The sequence below is a fragment of the Crinia signifera genome, chromosome 2, assembly GCF_055691185.1.
Source record: "Crinia signifera chromosome 2, ASM5569118v1, whole genome shotgun sequence".
In the NCBI taxonomy this organism is placed as follows: Eukaryota; Metazoa; Chordata; class Amphibia; order Anura; family Myobatrachidae; genus Crinia; species Crinia signifera.
This window is the reverse complement of record NC_139218.1, coordinates 172,084,034-172,102,368: the sequence shown is the minus strand read 5'-3', so window position 1 is coordinate 172,102,368 and position 18,335 is coordinate 172,084,034. Positions and strand designations below refer to the sequence as shown.

The following is an 18,335-nucleotide window of genomic DNA, read 5'->3' as shown; positions in this document are numbered from 1 at the left end:
GCCTTTGTGTGTTGTTATATTGTTGTATTTATGGTGTTATTATTCTTATGCTTGGGACTAATGTATGCAACAAGGTCGTGTTTACTTTTGTTGTCTTTCCCCTTTCAGGTTGAGGGGTGCTGACAGTCAGTTGCATTTAGGCAGGGCCCTGTAGCCAGTTTCTCCTCTTGGCCATCTCCTTAATGATACCAGTGCCTTGTAAATACACGAGACCTGGTGGCACCGGAGTTGAGGCTGACTTAATTGGCCTTTTCAGAGGGGCCAACATAGGCAAAGTAGGGTGCGCTGTGAAATCCTAAACAGCGGTCATGGCTGTGAGTTCACACCCAATACATAACACAATGATGTGTAATAGGGATACGTAGAGGAGAGAGAACAATAGTGCAAATATCTTTTGTATAAAGGAAATTTGGTACTTATGTATTATCTGGACTCCCATGTTAAATGCACCACATTTTTTCATACCCCTACTATCCAACTACGCATGGAGTTGATTTTATATAGTGTGGCGAGCGCAGCGAGCCACCGTGCCCGAAGCGTGGTGAGCGCAGCGAGCCCCGCGAAGGGACACGGTCTCATAAGAAAACCGTGAGCCCAGATATTACATAAGTACCGGAAATTTTAAGATATGTCTGTGCTCACAATATGTAGATGATAAAAACAGCATAACACAATTCCCAAAGGCAATCAGCACCCAGTCAGATGGTAAGGAGATGGCCCAGAGAAAAGAGTCCAGCGTCCAGTCCAAAACAGGGGATGAACACCACATCTCAGCCACATCTGAGACAGGAAATCTAAGGTGTCTAAACACACTCAAAGTGTTTTGGAATGGTTACTTCATCAGGAGTGTGTTTTATTTATTTTTTAAAAGTTGCAGCATGAAAACTGATTCCTCACTAGCTCTCAGTTTATGGCTTTAAGCACACGTCCATTACCAAACCCACAATATAACTCTGCTGTTAGGTTTTTTATTTTTTATAGTATACTGAGCTGCTGCTTAGTATTTTAATTTTATCATTGGGTCTAGTTTCTACATACTTCACCAATTTTAAATGAGCAACAAAGGGATTACTCATAGAGGGAAATTTACTAATAGGAGAGTTCTATTTCAGATTGGAATTTGCTATGGGCAACCAATCAGATTGGTTGCCCATAGCATAGAACATTAGAGTTTCAGTTAGATAAGACTGACTTTTTTTTATTAAGGTTCACAGAAGGAGGCAATGGCAGAAAAACAAGATAAAATAATTTGGTAACAAATTAATGTGGAACATTTAATTAGATATTAGAAATATTTATCCTGCAAATAATATTATAGTAACAGTATAGATAATTTGTAAAGGAAATTAAAACATTTCGTAGAATTTTTGATGTTCCATCACTCTGGAAGATCATCAAAAGGAAGGGATTTGATTACCTGTTACCTCCAAGCGAGTCCTGAAGCAGTCGGGTCAATTTAGAATCTCTGTATGGAACATGGAGGATTTTCTTACTCTGATCTCCCAAGGCACTGATCACATTTCCTAGGGCAAGCTGAAAGAAGACAAAGCAATACTGCAGTTGAAATCTGTGATAAAATAGCAAAACCTGAATTCACACCAAGATTTGTCTGCCCAATTTGTAAATAATGAATTAATCAATGTAATACTTACGTCTGTGGTATATATAATATGATTAATGACCTTTATAGTATGCAAATAAGATTAGAACAAAACTTAACAAGCGCTTTTTATTCAAATACTTTGCTCCTCTCCTCACTCCATATTCAGCATAGTGAATACTTGCCTACTTTTGAAAACAAGTTTCAGGGAGATTATAGTTGGTAGCAGAATATTGCACAGCGCTCCATTGAGGGTGTGTGTCATGCTCCTCCCAAAGGGTGTGTCTAGTTCCATATATGGAGAGATTGTGAACTTGGCACCTAGAAGCATAAGTGTGTGCTTACCTCTGAGAGGAATCTTTTAAAATGAGCAGTTAGTAAGAGATACTATACTTGGTAAAGTGCTGGGAAATGGTGCTGATGATTCAATGTAAATGTATCATTCCTTTTTCCCAAAAAATGTAACAGTGTAATGTGGGCTAGGTAAACTGAGGGAGATTGCTAGACTAATGAGGGAGATTGCTGCTATTTCAGGGAGTCTCCTCCAGAATGCAGGAGGGTAGGCAGCTATTGTATAGTGCCATTTGGAGAGAAAGAACAGAAAAAAGGAAAAAGTGAAGTACTATTTATTGCAAGGCAATAAAATTACAGAAATTAAAAAAACATTGGGGTGGGGGTATCCATTTCTTTTTGTTTGATACTGTGATTTTTCTACAGATTATATTTCTCTATTTGTTTCTATCTCATCTCTTTCTTCTTTAGTTGAATTTCCTCACATTTCTGGCAATGATTTGTTTCTCGTTTCTTTTAACGTTTGTCTCTTTACTTTGTTCTAATTCTTTGTATTCATTCATATTTGAGAATCAAGTTATCATTTCTCTGTATTGTATATTGTAAGATTTCCATTACAAGCTGCTTAAAGGTGCATACACACTGGGCGATTTTGCGTGTATTATTATTATTATTTATAAGGCGCCACAAGTGTTTTGCAGCGCCGTACAAAGGAACAGTACAAGGAGACAAAACTTGGCATAACATTGAATAAATAACAAAAATAGAGTACAAATAAAGAGCATCACAGTTCAATACACATTACAGCTTAAATATAAGTAGTGAGGACTCAATCAACATACTATAAGAGGCTTGAGGCCAATGATGGAGATGAGTATGCAGACAAGATGGTCACTGAGTGTTTGAGTATAGGAGACAGTGTATTGACAGCGATGATGGGGAAAGAATCAATGGGCTGAAAATCGCTCATTGCATATTCCCGGGGGACGACTTTTCATAGCAGGACGCTATGGAAACCAATCCACCCTGTCGCTCATCTGCTGCTAATACCAACAGATGAGTGGCAGCCACCAGTGATGTTGCGGGAGCCTCCATTTTCTAACATCACCATTTCCCACCATATCTTGCTGTCTTTAAGCAACATTACCTCCATCATTTTTATGGCTTTACAATATGTTTCCTTTTATATTCCTATCTTATTGTCTAGGATTTCAGTTATAAACCTTTTTTGTAAAGTGCACTATTAGAAAGAACGATGGACTACTGTATATATTGAATGTGCTTATCTTCCTATAGTGACACCTATGCAATTGTGAAACTATAGTATCGACTTAAAGTCATCTTGTAATTCAGTTCGGAAATGGCATGGTAACGGAACAAGATTCTGTGTATCAGACACTTGAGGAAATACCGTTGTTACTGGACGTGACTCTGCTGGAGAAAGGACAGCTCATTGGACAATGAGATCTCATGACCGAACAGACTTTTGGGAGTCGTAGTTTCAACAACATACAAAGCCAGTGGCGTCTCTTACCTCTGTGGAGGAGGGGGCTGCCGCAATCCTGGGCCCCCCTCCGCAGCCACATGCTGGTCCCTGCTGCCAGTCCCAACCCCTGTCACGGTACTGCGCATGCACTGACCCCCAGCCTCTATGCAGGGGTGCCGAGAGGGGGGGGGGGGGGAGCAGATATAATTTACCCAGGCCCGAGCCTGTCAGGGGGGACCTGGTCTGGACACACAGATTTTTTTTATTTGGTGGGTCAGTGCGCTGGAGTCAGCTGTTCAGCAGCAGCATTGGGAATGCGGATGTGGGCAGACATGGGCTGGCATGGGGGCAGCAGCATCACAGAGGTCCTTTTGAGCATCGTTCCGCTCTCAGACTCCAGGGCCTGCTGAGAGCCAGCCACTTGACTTGGGAGTTTACAGTGGCTCGGCGACAGGAGGATACTTCGGGTAGGTAGTCCCTGGATGCCGGGAGTAACTGAGTCAGAGAGAGACCACCTCCCACGGGAGTACCACCCACTCCACAGAACCCAGCCCACCCCACTCCCCACATTCCCAGCCCAGCCGCCACCAGCAGCAGCAGGTGCCTTGTCTCCAGCCCAGCAGTCCCAGACCTGGTTCCCCACCCATGTCCAGGTCACTGTGTTCCAAGGTGGAAGGTGGGTGGCTGGTTGCTCTGTGTCTGCTGCCTCCCTGCATGCTGCTGGGGCTGAGATACAACTCTGGAAATCAGCATGTAACCCCTGGCAGAGCATGTACTGTAACTCCATGGCAACGAGCATGTTAACCCCTGGCAAAGCATGTAACCCACGGCAGAGCATGTAAACCCCTGGCAGAGCAGGTTAATCCCATGCCAAAGAGTATATTAACCCCTGGCAGAGAATGTTAACCCCTTGTAGAGCAGGTTAATCCCATGGCAATGAGAATGCTAACCCCCTAATATGCAACAGTGTGTGGAATAACGTGTAATGGGCATTATGTCATGTGGTAAAATATGGGTACTTGTATACCTTTACGGCTCCCATCGCATGCCATATGTAGTGGCATGCGATGGGATGCGATGCTTCCGTTTTTTAAGGCATTTGTGATAAAAATCGCATGCCATGCGATGGCATGCAATTTTGAGCACAAATGCATCCAAATGCATTTAAATTAGTAGCAAACATGTTAAATGCACCCCAAATGTCATTTTTCACACTGTACCACCCCCACTATCAACGCCAACCGGCGGTACGCGTCCTACGACATTTTCATACCCCCACTATCCACGTCGGCGTTGAGAATAGAAAGTGTGGCGAGCGCAGCGAGCCACCGATCCGTGTCACAGGTATCCATGTCCCCTCGCCACACTTTCTATTCTCAACTCCACGCCGACGTTCATAATGGGGGGTATAAAAAGGTCGTAGGACGCGTACCGCCGCCCCTCGCGGTCTCGCTGCGCTCGCCACGCTTCGGGTTGGCGTTCATAGTGGGGGTGGTACAGTAACAAATGCCTTTTGGGGTGCATTTAACATGATTTTAACACGTTAATGATTTCTGTGAAAAATGGCATCGCATCACATCGCATGCGATGCGATTTTTTCCTGTATGATGCCCATCGTGGGAGCCGTGATAATACACAAGTACCAAAATATGTAATAGGTATTACAGTGTATGGCATAATGTGTACTGCCCACTATGGTGTGTGGCATAACATGTAATGAGCACTATGGCATGTGGTATCATATGTAATGGGTGTGTGACAGGCATTATGGTGTTAATTTTTGTCCCTGTATCAACCTTTGAAGCAGTGGTGTAACAACAGGTCCGCAGAGAGTTTAGTCCGTGGGGGCCCCAGGAAGTTGTTGTACCGGGGCCCAGGATTTCTCTTGGCGGCCCTGCCTCTATGGGCTGCTTCAGCAGCAGTCTATAGAAGCATATTCACTAATTAGGGATTTCTGGAGCTTCTAAATAACAAAGATTCCAGCGAGAATCATAATATGTTGGTCTTAACGGCGGGAATCATAGACAGCGACACGGAACAATGCCTGAAACGCCTGGAAATCTGGTCCCGTGTCTTGCTCTGGGACAACACACTCACACACTTTAAGAACTGCACCCCAGTTCTCTTAAGATAACTTTCATTTTATCACGTGCAATACATGTTTTTTTATTCATTTCTGCCATTTTATTGCCTTGTAATAAGTAGTAATTCACTACGTACATTTTTCTGTTAATTTCTCTCCAAATGGCAGTATACTGAATATGGAGTGAGGAGCGAAGTATTTGAACAACAAGTGCTTGTTAAGTTATGTACTAATCTTATTTGGATGTGTATTTGGTGAAGGGTTAAGGAAAACCTTTTTGTACATCACTATACAGGCTGCTTTGCGCACCAGTTTGGGACACACTGTTCAGATCTGTATAGTATACCCAGGTGCTAATTGCAAGAGGTCTAGGAAGTCCTAATTTCTAATTGCCAGGAGCAGGGCAAAGTTTTGCTCCTAGAAATGTTCAATTGATTGGATAGCAGCATGCTTAGGTCCACTCCTGTACATACACAAACATTTAAGTCAGGTTACAATACTATCCCTTTAAAACAAGATGCTCAGCTCCACAGGTTCTGTGGCTGCATAAAACCAGTTAAACTGCAGGCTTGAAAGCAGCCAGTCATAGAACCTGTGGAATTCATGAGTGTCTAAAGGAATACTGTAGTATGGTAAGCCTTATGATAAGGTCCAGCTCTGCACATACATACAATACAGATCAGCTACATAAATGTTTCTACTATATGTGTTTATAAGGAGAAAAGGTCTATTAATTGTGGTATACTCATACCTCCCAACTGTCCCGCTTACCGCGGGAACGTCCCGATATTCGGGGACGTTTCCGCGTCCCGCCCGGGGCCGCCATTGTCCCGCGGTGGGGGGACAGTTGGGAGCCCCCCAGCCTGCCAAGAATAGACGCTGTGTGCATGCGCACAGCGTCTATTCAGCGCCGACGAGCGGCGAAAATGGGGGCGTGACCGGAGGTTGCATCATCCCGAGAGGCCACGCCCCCTTTTCGCAAGGCTAAAGGGGCTAAATCTTTCAGAGGATGGCAACCTCCTGGTGATCTAAACCCAGCGATATAGATTATAGCCCGCTGTATACGGCATATTGTCACCCATCATCCCAGAACACGGACACAATTTAAAGATGAAAGGGACATGTAAAACCCAGGTGAGCTCACCTTCCTACATACATACATGCATTCTTTCATCTTTATTATTCTGCCAAACTGGGGACGTTCAGTGAACAGTGAAGGGACTTACTTCAGAATAACCATTACGTGTTTAAATTAACTTTTCCCAATTTAGGCATAAGGAACGATTTTTCCTCTTTACTCTAATTATATGCAATTAAAAAATATTGGATATTTTATTTCTCTGATCACATATAATTATCTAGGATGCCTGTTCTGTAATAAATAAATAAGGTTTCTTCTATTATTTTTTACTTTGTTTATTTACAAAAGCAACCAGCACACATCTTGTGCCCCTATGCGCAGTCATATACTTTTAATTTATTATGTTAGCTATGCGCCAGTCCCCTGATTACTATATTATCTATGTGCCAGTCCCAGAGTTTATGGATTCCTCAAATATCAGATATAATTGTAGTGCTATGATAGAACTCAATTATTTTAGTATCCTGGGGTGTATTTAGTCCAGGCCAGGCCATTTGTTACTATTTAGGTTCTGTATTCTATTTTTGACTATTTCCTCACTCAAACATACAGTTTGCTCCCAAACTGTATGTTTGAGTGAGGAAATAGTCAAAAATAGTTTGGGAGCAATCAAGAGCTGAGCACTTAATCTGTGAGAGAACTTCTAAAGATTCTTCCCTTGTAAATACCGAAGCAAAAAATGAATTCCTCTTTCTATTTTCCTTCTATTACCAGGGTACCCTGCTTATTTTTTAGTGGGACAATATTTTCCTTCCTTAACAGTTTCCAGTTTATATAACTGTAGAATTTGGGGGGAATTAGATTTGCTATCTGTGGCTATTTTAAGTTCAGTCTCTAATTTAACCATCTTGATTGTATTTTAACATTTCTTATTACAGTCTTTATATGCGGCAAATGATTCAGATGTCCCATCTTGTTTAAACGCTTTGACTGATTAATAGAATTAGTAAATCCAATACAAAACCCAGTGGCTTTATGAAGCCTTACTCACTTTTAATATAAACCCAGGAAAGTTGGGGTCTACCCTACTTGAGTCGTGGTCTACTGACATTACTCTACCTATTACTAGTCAAAACCTAACTCGCTCCATACCGCACACTTTCACAATCCTGCATTCTTCACAATTGCAGGAGATACATTTTAAATTTTTATATAAGGCTTACATTTCACCAGGTCAAAGAATGCACATGGTGCCTTTGGATTCAGGTAACTGCCCTAAGTGTCGAGCTCCAAAAGATCTTTTTATGCACAACTTCTGGTATTGTCCAAAAATAGCAAAGTTTTGGTTTAAGGTGAAGTGGTTCATACATAACTCCCTTGGTATAGATTTGCCATTCAATATAGGAACTTTTTAACTTTTTGCAATTTGAGTTGAGACAGCCCTTGCTCCCTAGACACCCGATGGTTCCACTTCTTTTTTTTATTTTTTATTAAGTCTTTATTTAAATTTATCATTTATACACATACATTACAAAGAGAAAAAAATTAAATAAAAAAAGTAAAAATAAATATAAAAACATTTCATACATGCTAGAAGATTAAAAAAAAAGCACAATGTTATAATCATTGACAATAAGAGGAAGTAGACTTTTGACGGTACAATAGCGATCTTTTTCTATTGCCAAAAATAGAACTAGGGGCTAGAGATGGTGCACATCCGATAGAGTGCCAATGTACATAGAGTGTATCCTGTGGGGTTAAGGACGGGCTACAAGGTAACTGTCGAAGATTCAAAAAAAAAAAAAAAACAGAGAATAAAAAACAGGGTACTTATGTAATATCTGGGCTCCCGTTTTTCTTATGAGACCGCGTCCCCTCGCAGGGCTCACTGCGCTCGCCATGCTTCGGGCACGGTGGCTCGCTGCGCTCGCCACACTATATAAAATCAACTCCATGCGTAGTTGGATAGTAGGGGTATGAAAAAATGGGGTGCATTTAACATGGGAGCCCAGATAATACATAAGTACCAAAAACAGTGACTGGGGGTGAGATAGACACATGTGAATAAGAGAAAAAGGGATGGGGCGTAGAGGGAAAACTCCTCACTCCCCTTCACTCGCCCCCTCTCATTTAGAACTAGTGAAAAAAAAATACAAAACTTATTTAATAGTGCTTTTGAAGACAAAATATACTGAGTGGTACCAAGTATTCCATATGGTGTGAAATTTAACAATTCTATGATTAGATGCATAAAAAAACTTTTCGTGTTCGTAGGTAGTATTTACCATATTTAACCACTCCATAAAGAAGGGGCCCTTGCGATGGTTCCACTTCTAATAACGATTCTCACGGTTGCAAAAAAACTGATCCTTAAGAAATGGATCTCCACTTCACCTCCTAGACTTGAACATTAGAAGTCTGAGCTATTTATATTGATGTGCTATAAACGGCAGTCAACCCTCCCTGATGTAGAATGTTAAATTCAGAAATTTATAGCTAAGTGGTCTCCACTACTGGAATTATTGTCTTTAAAATATAAGGAACATGTACTTGATGTTGTTTAAGGAGCTAAACCCCCCCCCCCCCCCCCCCATCTCCCTACCTTTGTCTCTCCTTCCCCAGGTATGGATGATGAATGAATGGGTAACTTCATATCATTGTTAACTGTTGTATATGTTTAATCGCTTTGAAAACGTATTCTTCTATTACCAATGCACTGTATGACATTATACCTGTCTAACTCTATATGGTGCAGTTTGACACTATTGGCAGTGAGCAGATACGGTGTCTTATTGCACACTCTAGGCATGTCAGTTTTAGCTTTCGTTTTGTAATCAACATCCTAGCTAAGATACGGATGCTGAAAGGAGGACTCTGGGAGACGCAGGTCTACTATAATATTTGATATTTAATTCTTCTTACAGCTGATATTATACTACAGTTTGTCTTACTGTGTTGATTACTTATCTTATTGCTGAGAGCCATTCTTATGTATATGAAAATTTTCAATAAAAATAATAATGAAAAAAAAAAAGAAAACGCATTGACTGCCCTCCTTTTTTTAAGCTATTTAAAATTTGACTTTACTGTTCAGCCACATCGTTTTCCTTTTGACATTTGGAGGGAAATGTAATAAGGTGAGACAATCAGAAAGTGAGGGATTTGGTAAGAAATCTCCATTTTTTTTTAAAGTGGCAATTATTTACACTGCAAAATCGAACTGGTTTTGCAGTGTAAATGATTGCCACTTTTAAAAAACTGGAGATTTCTTACCAAATCTCTCACTTTCTGATTCTCTCATCTTATTACATTTCACCCCTGTTCTTTTATTTACCCTAGGAATGGTAGTGGGTGGTGTGCAGTTGATGGGGTGAGCGACCTGGGGGTCTATGATAAGGGGCCGGAGGGTGCTGTCTCCAGCAACTGGCGCACACCTAGAGGTCGGTGGCAGTGCAGCTCAGCCCGGAAAATCCCACCAAAGGGGTTATTGAGTTTCAAACTTGCAATTTTGCTTAAACTTCAAATTTAATGTACAAATTTTGTTTGCAATATCTTAAATGACTTACACATTTTTTATCAATAATGCCCTTCTATTTGAGAACTTAATAATTGTGGTGAATTATACTGTTCCATATAAAGGCATAAATACAAATAAAAATTGGATATGGTGTAACAAAACACTTACTGTTTTGTTAGAGAAAGCTGTTACCTCCCCATTGTCACTATAATGAGACAAAGGGGATTATTCTGAAACAGCATGAGCATGTACCTGCCTCCCATTCACTTCACCACTATGGCTTTGTGGTGAACAAGAGTTGGCATGCACATGCGCCTGCCACCCATTCACTTTGATTAAACTCGACAGTGATGTAAACAAGTGCAGTATACTATATGTTTCACATCACACATACCTCCCAACATGACCCTCTCCAGGAGGGACACATTGCTCTGCTGTCATAATTATCAATAAATTTATTAATAACACAATAAAATTAGAATGACTTTTTGAATAAAATTGTATTCACACTGACTCAAGTGGGACACAGTAACACTACAGCAGATGGTAATTTAAACACACAATGCATAACCTCCTTTAAGGTTCAATTGGAATGTCACTTATAGCCTGCAAAAAAACTCCCAGAAGTTGATCACTCCAATTGATCCTGGAGCCTCTGATCCCAAGTAATTATAATTTTTATCCAGTTCTTACAACACAGTTCCTATTGAGGGAAATTTTTAAAGGGCTTGGATGTTTAATAGTGGGTGACAGATCTCGGGTCGTATGCATCACACAGTTGGCTGGCACTTAATGTTTTGAAAGATGCTACCAGACATTAGTACCTGTGTGTAGATATTCTGTTCCAGTAGCAGAGATTTAGAGTGGAAACAGTCGACTCCATCTGCCTGAGACGCGGAGAGAGATCTGGAGAGAGGCACTCCATCTGCCTGAGACGCACGAGTGTCTCATACGCTTGTGCGTCTCAGTAATTCTTGCGGCAGGGTACAGCAACCCTGTCCGTGTCCGCTTCAGTCGCGCCTGCATCTCGTGAACAAAGGAGGGGGGGGGGGGGGGTGCGATGTGCAAGTGCGTCTCATGCACAATAACGGACTATTTGCTAGTGCTCCATGTTACATACTGGCAAATGCCTCCATTTCAAACCCCCACTATCCATGACAGCACGAAGCGTGGTGAGCACAGCGAGCCCCGTAATGTGTTCTTGAAACACCCCCACTACCCACGTCAACGTGAAGTTGATTTTATAAAGTGTGACAAGCGCAGCGAGCAACCAAGCCCGAATTGTGGCGAACGCAACAAGCCCAACAAGGGGATGCGAAATACACATCAAGAAATATGCGTCCCCTCGCCGTGCTCGCCACGCTGCTGGCTGGCGTGGATAGTAGGAGTGTTTCAGGAACACATTCACACCTGTCATGTCATCCAACTTAAACAATAATAATGACGTGTTAACTGGCTATGCTAACTGCGTAAGCTCCGGCTAGCCGCGAACATACTGACAATGCTGACTATATGCTAACTGCGCAACACTGATTGACTACGCTAACTAGGTAAGCTCTGGCTAGCCGCAAACTTACTGACTAGGCTGACTACTGGAACACAACGCTGATACTGACAGGGACGCTGACTACGGAACACTATGCTGATTCTGACAGGGACGCTACGCTAACTACGTAACTGCCGCCGTGAAACTACACAAGTACCACGATCTGCTACAAAACCATTCGCAAGACGCTCATCATCGAATGATTATTCCACTGTGTGCGGCCTGTGCGTAGCCCAGGAAATATTCTCAGTTTGGGCTACCGACTTTCTGTCAATCAACTTGCCAATGATCAAAAAAATTGCAGGATTTTATTGCAGGGTGGCCTTGCGTTTGCATACAATTTGTACACATGCTTAGTTTATTGATAATCTCTCAAACTGTGATTGCTAAAACTGAAATGTTATCGCATTTCTAGATGAACATCGCAACAATTTTCATCTGCAACTGCAAGCCTAAGTAAGTCTGACTTTATACAATGCAGCCATGCCTGAACGTCAGCCGCTTCCTCCCACTGTTAATCGGGCATTTGCATTTCTGAGATGCGGTTGCAGTACCCTTTCTAAACATGAATGTACCAGAGAAAAATTTGAGCGCTAGGGACAGGTGTACTGTGCTGCGTACAGATGGCTGCCTTCTGGTAGAGGGATGCCGCCGTCGCCTTCTGTACGCTAAAACAATTTATTAAACCAAAAAACACACAAAAAACACAGTAAATACAATTACAATAAAAATGGTAATTTGCATGCATGCAACAATTCAATAAAAGAATTCTAAAAAGCCATTTCACTGCATTAGTATGAGAGGTTTTGATAATTACCAGTTCCTGATTGGATGGAAAAACTGCCAGGTGTGGGCAGGTGTTACAGTCTCGCACAGATTTGTTGTAAGCAAGATTTTATAGATATTTCCAGGTGGAATTGGGGCTTTCAGGACGGACCCCCACCGTATATATCACAGGGATTCCTTGATGGTACTTGGTATCGTCTCCTCCGCTCACCCGGGCAGGTGCAAATTTGCCCGATGGATGTATCAAGTAGGTGCCTGATATATTTCAACACCCTTTTGGTCCGAGTGCTGCAGTAGCCGGTGGCCCGACTCTGGACTCTGTGCTCCACTGAATTAGTAGCCAGCCCAGCCTTTCTGTGTGCTAGTGGGGACAGCGTAGATATACAGTGCACACAGCGGCTGACACACTTGCTTCCCAGCCGGCTGCCTGCGTGCACAGTATAGGCTTGAATGCCGCAAATCACTATCAGTCAGCTGGCAAAAGTACCACAAGCTTCTGGTGCAGACAGCGGCTGTTGGACTCACTTCCCAGCCGGCTGTCTGTGTATGCAGTGGGGACCTGAATGCCGCAGATAAATATCAGTCAGGCGGCGGGCTGATGGTATCGGTGTAGCGCCCTACAGGTCCTCAACTGCTGATAATCCACTCTGGGCTCCTTAAAGACTCGTTTCGCTGCGCTCAGGCAGCTTTATCAATTTCAGGAATAAGGAGTATGGTTTGGAGGGTGGTTTTATACACAGCACTTGATTTACCACAGGTGTGTTTCTCCTTTGCAGGTGGCAATTAAATGGCTAAAGTTCCTGCCTTCCTTAGAAATTGGGAGGCGGCTACATTTAAGTATATAGTAGTTACACAGCTTAAAAACTCACATGTTACGTTTTTTTGGGGTCATTTTTTTTTCTTTATTTGTTTTTGTTAACACTGACAGACTGTTACTTAGTTTACATGTATACAGTTAGTTCTATTTCACCACATGTTTCTATTGTTATTTCAAAGGGCCATATGAGCGCACGCTCTAATTTAAAGGGAAAGGCATCTCTTTCACTATTTTGTGTCACTGTTTCTACTCATGTCGACTTTTCACTCCAATGATAATCCCTACTTTTCAAATAAGTACATATATTTTAGGGGACTTATAGACTTCTAATATAATAGAAAACTATTTTTAAAGGGAAAGAAAAAAGTACTCTCCTTTGTTTGGGGGCACGCTTGTCAGAAAATAAAATTTTTGGTTATGATTGTAAGTTATAAAACGTAACTTTTAATAGGTAATTCTAAAAAAGGCTATAATATGAACAAATGACACAGACAAACTACACATAACATAAATAGTGAGACAATTGGTTTGGAGAAAAAGAGGACTCTTTTTTTGGGGCACTCTTGTAGTTTTAATGATAGATTAGTTAATTAAAAAGTAACTTTTATTCAATTAAAGTTAAAAAATGTAACAAGGGTTGACAAACATACATAAATAAACAAGAATTCACTTGATGAAACGATGTGTTCTATAAAAATCCTGCTGATGTTAAGGGGGTAAGGTATCACAATTGTACTTCCCCTCTTAGCAAGGAAGATATATGCAGAGGTGGAATTCCTCTAATCAACAGAGATTTGATACAATTTTAGCAAAGAAAATAATATATACTGGATTTGCATCTCTTTTTGCTAGCTTCAATAGAATGATTGAAACAGTATCTCTGCCTGGGTTCTAAAAAAATAGAAACATTGTTGCTACACATAAGTAACTTTTTCTCACACCTTCGTTTTTCTAAGACAGATTGTAGATTTGAAAATATGCAGGAGAGAGTTAGAGAAAGTTGCAGTGCTGTCCAACCCTCCACAAGGCAAAAGGTAACAAAACCTAAAGAAGAGAGATTTCATGCGTAGACTCCACCACTCAAATACAGAAAAAGGGAGAGGGAAGGAAACTCTCCTTATGCTTGTTGGCTGGATCGCACATCCAAGCCCTGGGTAGATCCCTCCCTGGGTTTGTGGTTAAAGTGTATTCTGTATCATGTGTCAGCATGAAATAGTGATATGCCTTAAAAAGTCGTCACCAGACATTCTGCTGTCTCTAAGTCTTGTAGAACGCTACAGCGGACTCAAGATGAGATATCTGGTGTGATTAAGGTCGGAATTGGATAGTAAAGGTACACTTCTGCTTTCAGTTTTTCCAGGACCTGTGGGACCTGTTACTGTGGAGTATTGCAGGGCAACCGCAGAGTCCGTACTGGCTGATGAGAGAGTGTATGAATTGGCCAAATAGGTATATTGGCGCTAGGTGTATACACAGCAGATATTGGCATGCAATCTCACAATCTTGGTCAATATTTCATAGAGGTGATTTTCCTCTGGATTTACAGAGAATCGGTGTTCTCCAGCAGAATTTAATCCTCTAAGAATATATAAGTACTCAATTGGCAGATAATATACAGTAGCAATATTAGTTTATCACAGATGAATCTGTGCTAAGTGTGTACAGAGCAGGCGATTTACAGATCAATCTGTGCCAGGTGTGTACAGAGCAGGTGATTTACAGCTTATTTTATACTAGGTGTGTATAAAGCAGGTAATCTGCAAACAATTTACCAATGTTTCCTTTGGAGGAAAATAGGTGCAAATATCAGTGCCATGTGCAATCAGACTTTACCTTCTGCTGTCCTGGGGTCATAACACGGTAGCGGACCCTCAGGATGAGAGAGGTGTCAGTAGGCGCAGTCCGGCAGAAGGGGGAGAAAAGAGCGGCGGCTTCTGCATTCAGATATGGCGTTCCCCGGAGTCCTGTTGCTGCTATGTATTGCAGGAACGCCGGGTGCCGCCCGCTGAAGAGATAGCCGCCGGTTACCTTGCGATGTGTGTAGTCTTTGAATAGAGCTCTCAGGCAGTCTCTGTGTCCTTGCCTGTGAATGCCGGCGGCACGGAGGGGGTCAGATGACGCGCGTTTCGCCTCAGCAGAGGCTATGTCACATCGGTGACGTGTATGTCATGTAGTGGATGTTAAATAGTGTTTTCATTATGCCGCCCTTTTTGTGAGATCAGTGTGGATTGGTTTAGCAGGCGTATGACAGGTTGTGGGATTTTTCTTTGTATTAATGCTATGACAGCGATATTAGATAGAAAAGCACCCATAGGGTTAGTACAGAATATTTTCTGAGTATCATAACAGGTATCTCTAGATAATTATCTATTTATTGCTGCCTGGAATAAAGAAAGCTAATAACAATAAAGGGTAATATTAATAATACAAATAATGATGAAAAATAATAATAATGAAATGTAGTAGGAAATAAAGATAAATATAATTATGATTATAACCTAAAGAGATGAAATGAAAGTAAAATGTGAGAAAAATGTGAATAAAAAATAAAAATAAAAAATAAATATAAAAGTAAATATAAAAATAAATAAAAATAAAAATAATTATAAATAAAAATAATAGTAAATATAAATAATAATAATAGATAAAAATAATTATAAAATAAATAATAAAAATAATAAAAATAATAGTAAATATAAATATAAATAAATATAAAATAAATATAAAATAAAATAAAATAAAAATAATGATGAATGAAATATTACAAGTTAATCAACAATGAGTGGACAATTTTGCTGTGAAAACCGATGTAGAGGGAGATTGGATTTTAATTCTTTTTTACTTTTTATTATTATTTTCTTCTTTTAAGCTTTTTTACAGTTTGGTATCTATTGGATGGATAGTATCATATCCATCCTAGTGGACTTCGAGTATGGGTTATTTATGTGTCAGATTGGACCTTGTATGTTTAGTAACTTCTATATATGTCATGAAATGCACCTCACATATATATGTGTGTGTGCACAGATATATGGATACACATACATCTAATTGCTGATTGTACATATCTGAGTACATATATACAAAGGAAAAGAAAAAGAAAGGGGAGTTGGGGGGAGAAAGGCGATCAAGAATATATTTTATTGTGTCACTGTTAGGAGATATATATATATTTATACATATATATCCCTTTGAAGTTGCTGGAGTCTAGGATCTGGAGTAGTTGTGGGGATATAGTTGAAAAGAGAAGGAGAGAGGTGTCATAGGAAGGCACTATAGTTGATATGTTCATTCAATCCCTCTGGGGCTAGTGCTCCTATTTCAAAGGTCCAGAAGCTCTCACGTTTTAAAAGCTCCTGAGTCAGGTTGCCACCTCTTATTCCAAGATGGACTTGCTCTATTCCAAAGGCTTTGAAGGTTTTTAGGTTGCTGTGATGTTTTTGATAAAAATGTTTGGCTACTGTGGTAAGCTGTTTCATTTTTCCTCGGTCCTGCTCTGCATTTCTTATTGTTCCGAGATGTTCCAATAGTCGTTGTTTTAGCATTCTGGTGGTCATGCCTACATATCTAGCACCACAGTCGCAACTTATGCAGTATATCACTCCCTCAGTCCTGCAGTTGATATGACTTTTTATTTTGACCATTTTGCCATATCTGTTGGTGATCATAGTTGTTTTTGTCATGTATTTGCACGCTTTGCATGAACCGCATGGGAAGGACCCTCCATGGTCTGTATGTTTTGGTTTTGTGCGAGAGTAATGGCTGCTCACCAGATGATCTCTAAGGTTCGGGGATCTTCTCCAACTCATTGATACATTTTCTTCCAGATGTGCAGATAGGTCTATGTCTGTTCTTAGTGTGTGCCAATGGCGTTGGATGATATCCTTGATATTCCTCCAGTCTTGGCTGAAATTCCCCACAAATCTGATTTTGGTATCTGTTATTTGTTGGGGTTTCATTGGGTTTTGGAAAATCAATTCTTCTCTTTTTGTTCTTTGTGTTGACCTTTGTGCTTTTTGTGCAGCACAAAGGTCAACACAAAGAACAAAAAGAGAAGAATTGATTTTCCAAAACCCAAAGAAACCCCAACAAATAACAGATACCAAAATCAGATTTGTGGGGAATTTCAGCCAAGACTGGAGGAATATCAAGGATATCATCCAACGCCATTGGCACATACTAAGAACAGACATAGACCTATCTGCACATCTGGAAGAAAATGTATCAATGAGTTGGAGAAGATCCCCGAACCTTAGAGATCATCTGGTGAGTAGCCATTACTCTCGCACAAAACCAAAACATACAGACCATGGAGGGTCCTTCCCATGCGGTTCATGCAAAGCGTGCAAATACATGACAAAAACAACTATGATCACCAACAGATATGGCAAAATGGTCAAAATAAAAAGTCATATCAACTGCAGGACTGAGGGAGTGATATACTGCATAAGTTGCGACTGTGGTGCTAGATATGTAGGCATGACCACCAGAATGCTAAAACAACGACTATTGGAACATCTCGGAACAATAAGAAATGCAGAGCAGGACCGAGGAAAAATGAAACAGCTTACCACAGTAGCCAAACATTTTTATCAAAAACATTACAGCAACCTAAAAACCTTCAAAGCCTTTGGAATAGAGCAAGTCCATCTTGGAATAAGAGGGGGCAACCTGACTCAGGAGCTTTTAAAATGTGAGAGCTTCTGGACCTTTGAAATAGGAGCACTAGCCCCAGAGGGATTGAATGAACATATCAACTATAGTGCCTTCCTATGACACCTCTCTCCTTCTCTTTTCAACTATATCCCCACAACTACTCCAGATCCTAGACTCCAGCAACTTCAAAGGGATATATATGTATAAATATATATATATCTCCTAACAGTGACACAATACAATATATTATTGATCTCCTTTCTCCCCCCAACTCCCCTTTCTTTTTCTTTTCCTTTGTATATATGTACTCAGATATGTACAATCAGCAATTAGATGTTTGTGTATCCATATATCTGTGCACACACACATATATATGTGAGGTGCATTTCAGGACATATATAGAAGTTACTAAACATACAAGGTCCAATCTGACACATAACTTACCCATACTCGAAGTCCACTAGGATGGATA

General features: G+C 40.7%; 1 protein-coding gene across 6 annotated transcripts in view; it reads right to left on the bottom strand.

Moving 5' to 3' along the window:
• Window positions 1-18,335, bottom strand: part of KIF21B (kinesin family member 21B) — a 714,596-nt gene that overhangs the window by 526,600 nt on the left and 169,661 nt on the right. For all 6 annotated transcript variants that reach the window (XM_083173198.1, XM_083173196.1, XM_083173200.1 and 3 more), the window contains one exon: window positions 1,418-1,533. In XM_083173198.1, the coding sequence (XP_083029324.1) occupies window positions 1,418-1,533 (116 nt within the window). The remainder of the gene's footprint in view (window positions 1-1,417; window positions 1,534-18,335) is intronic.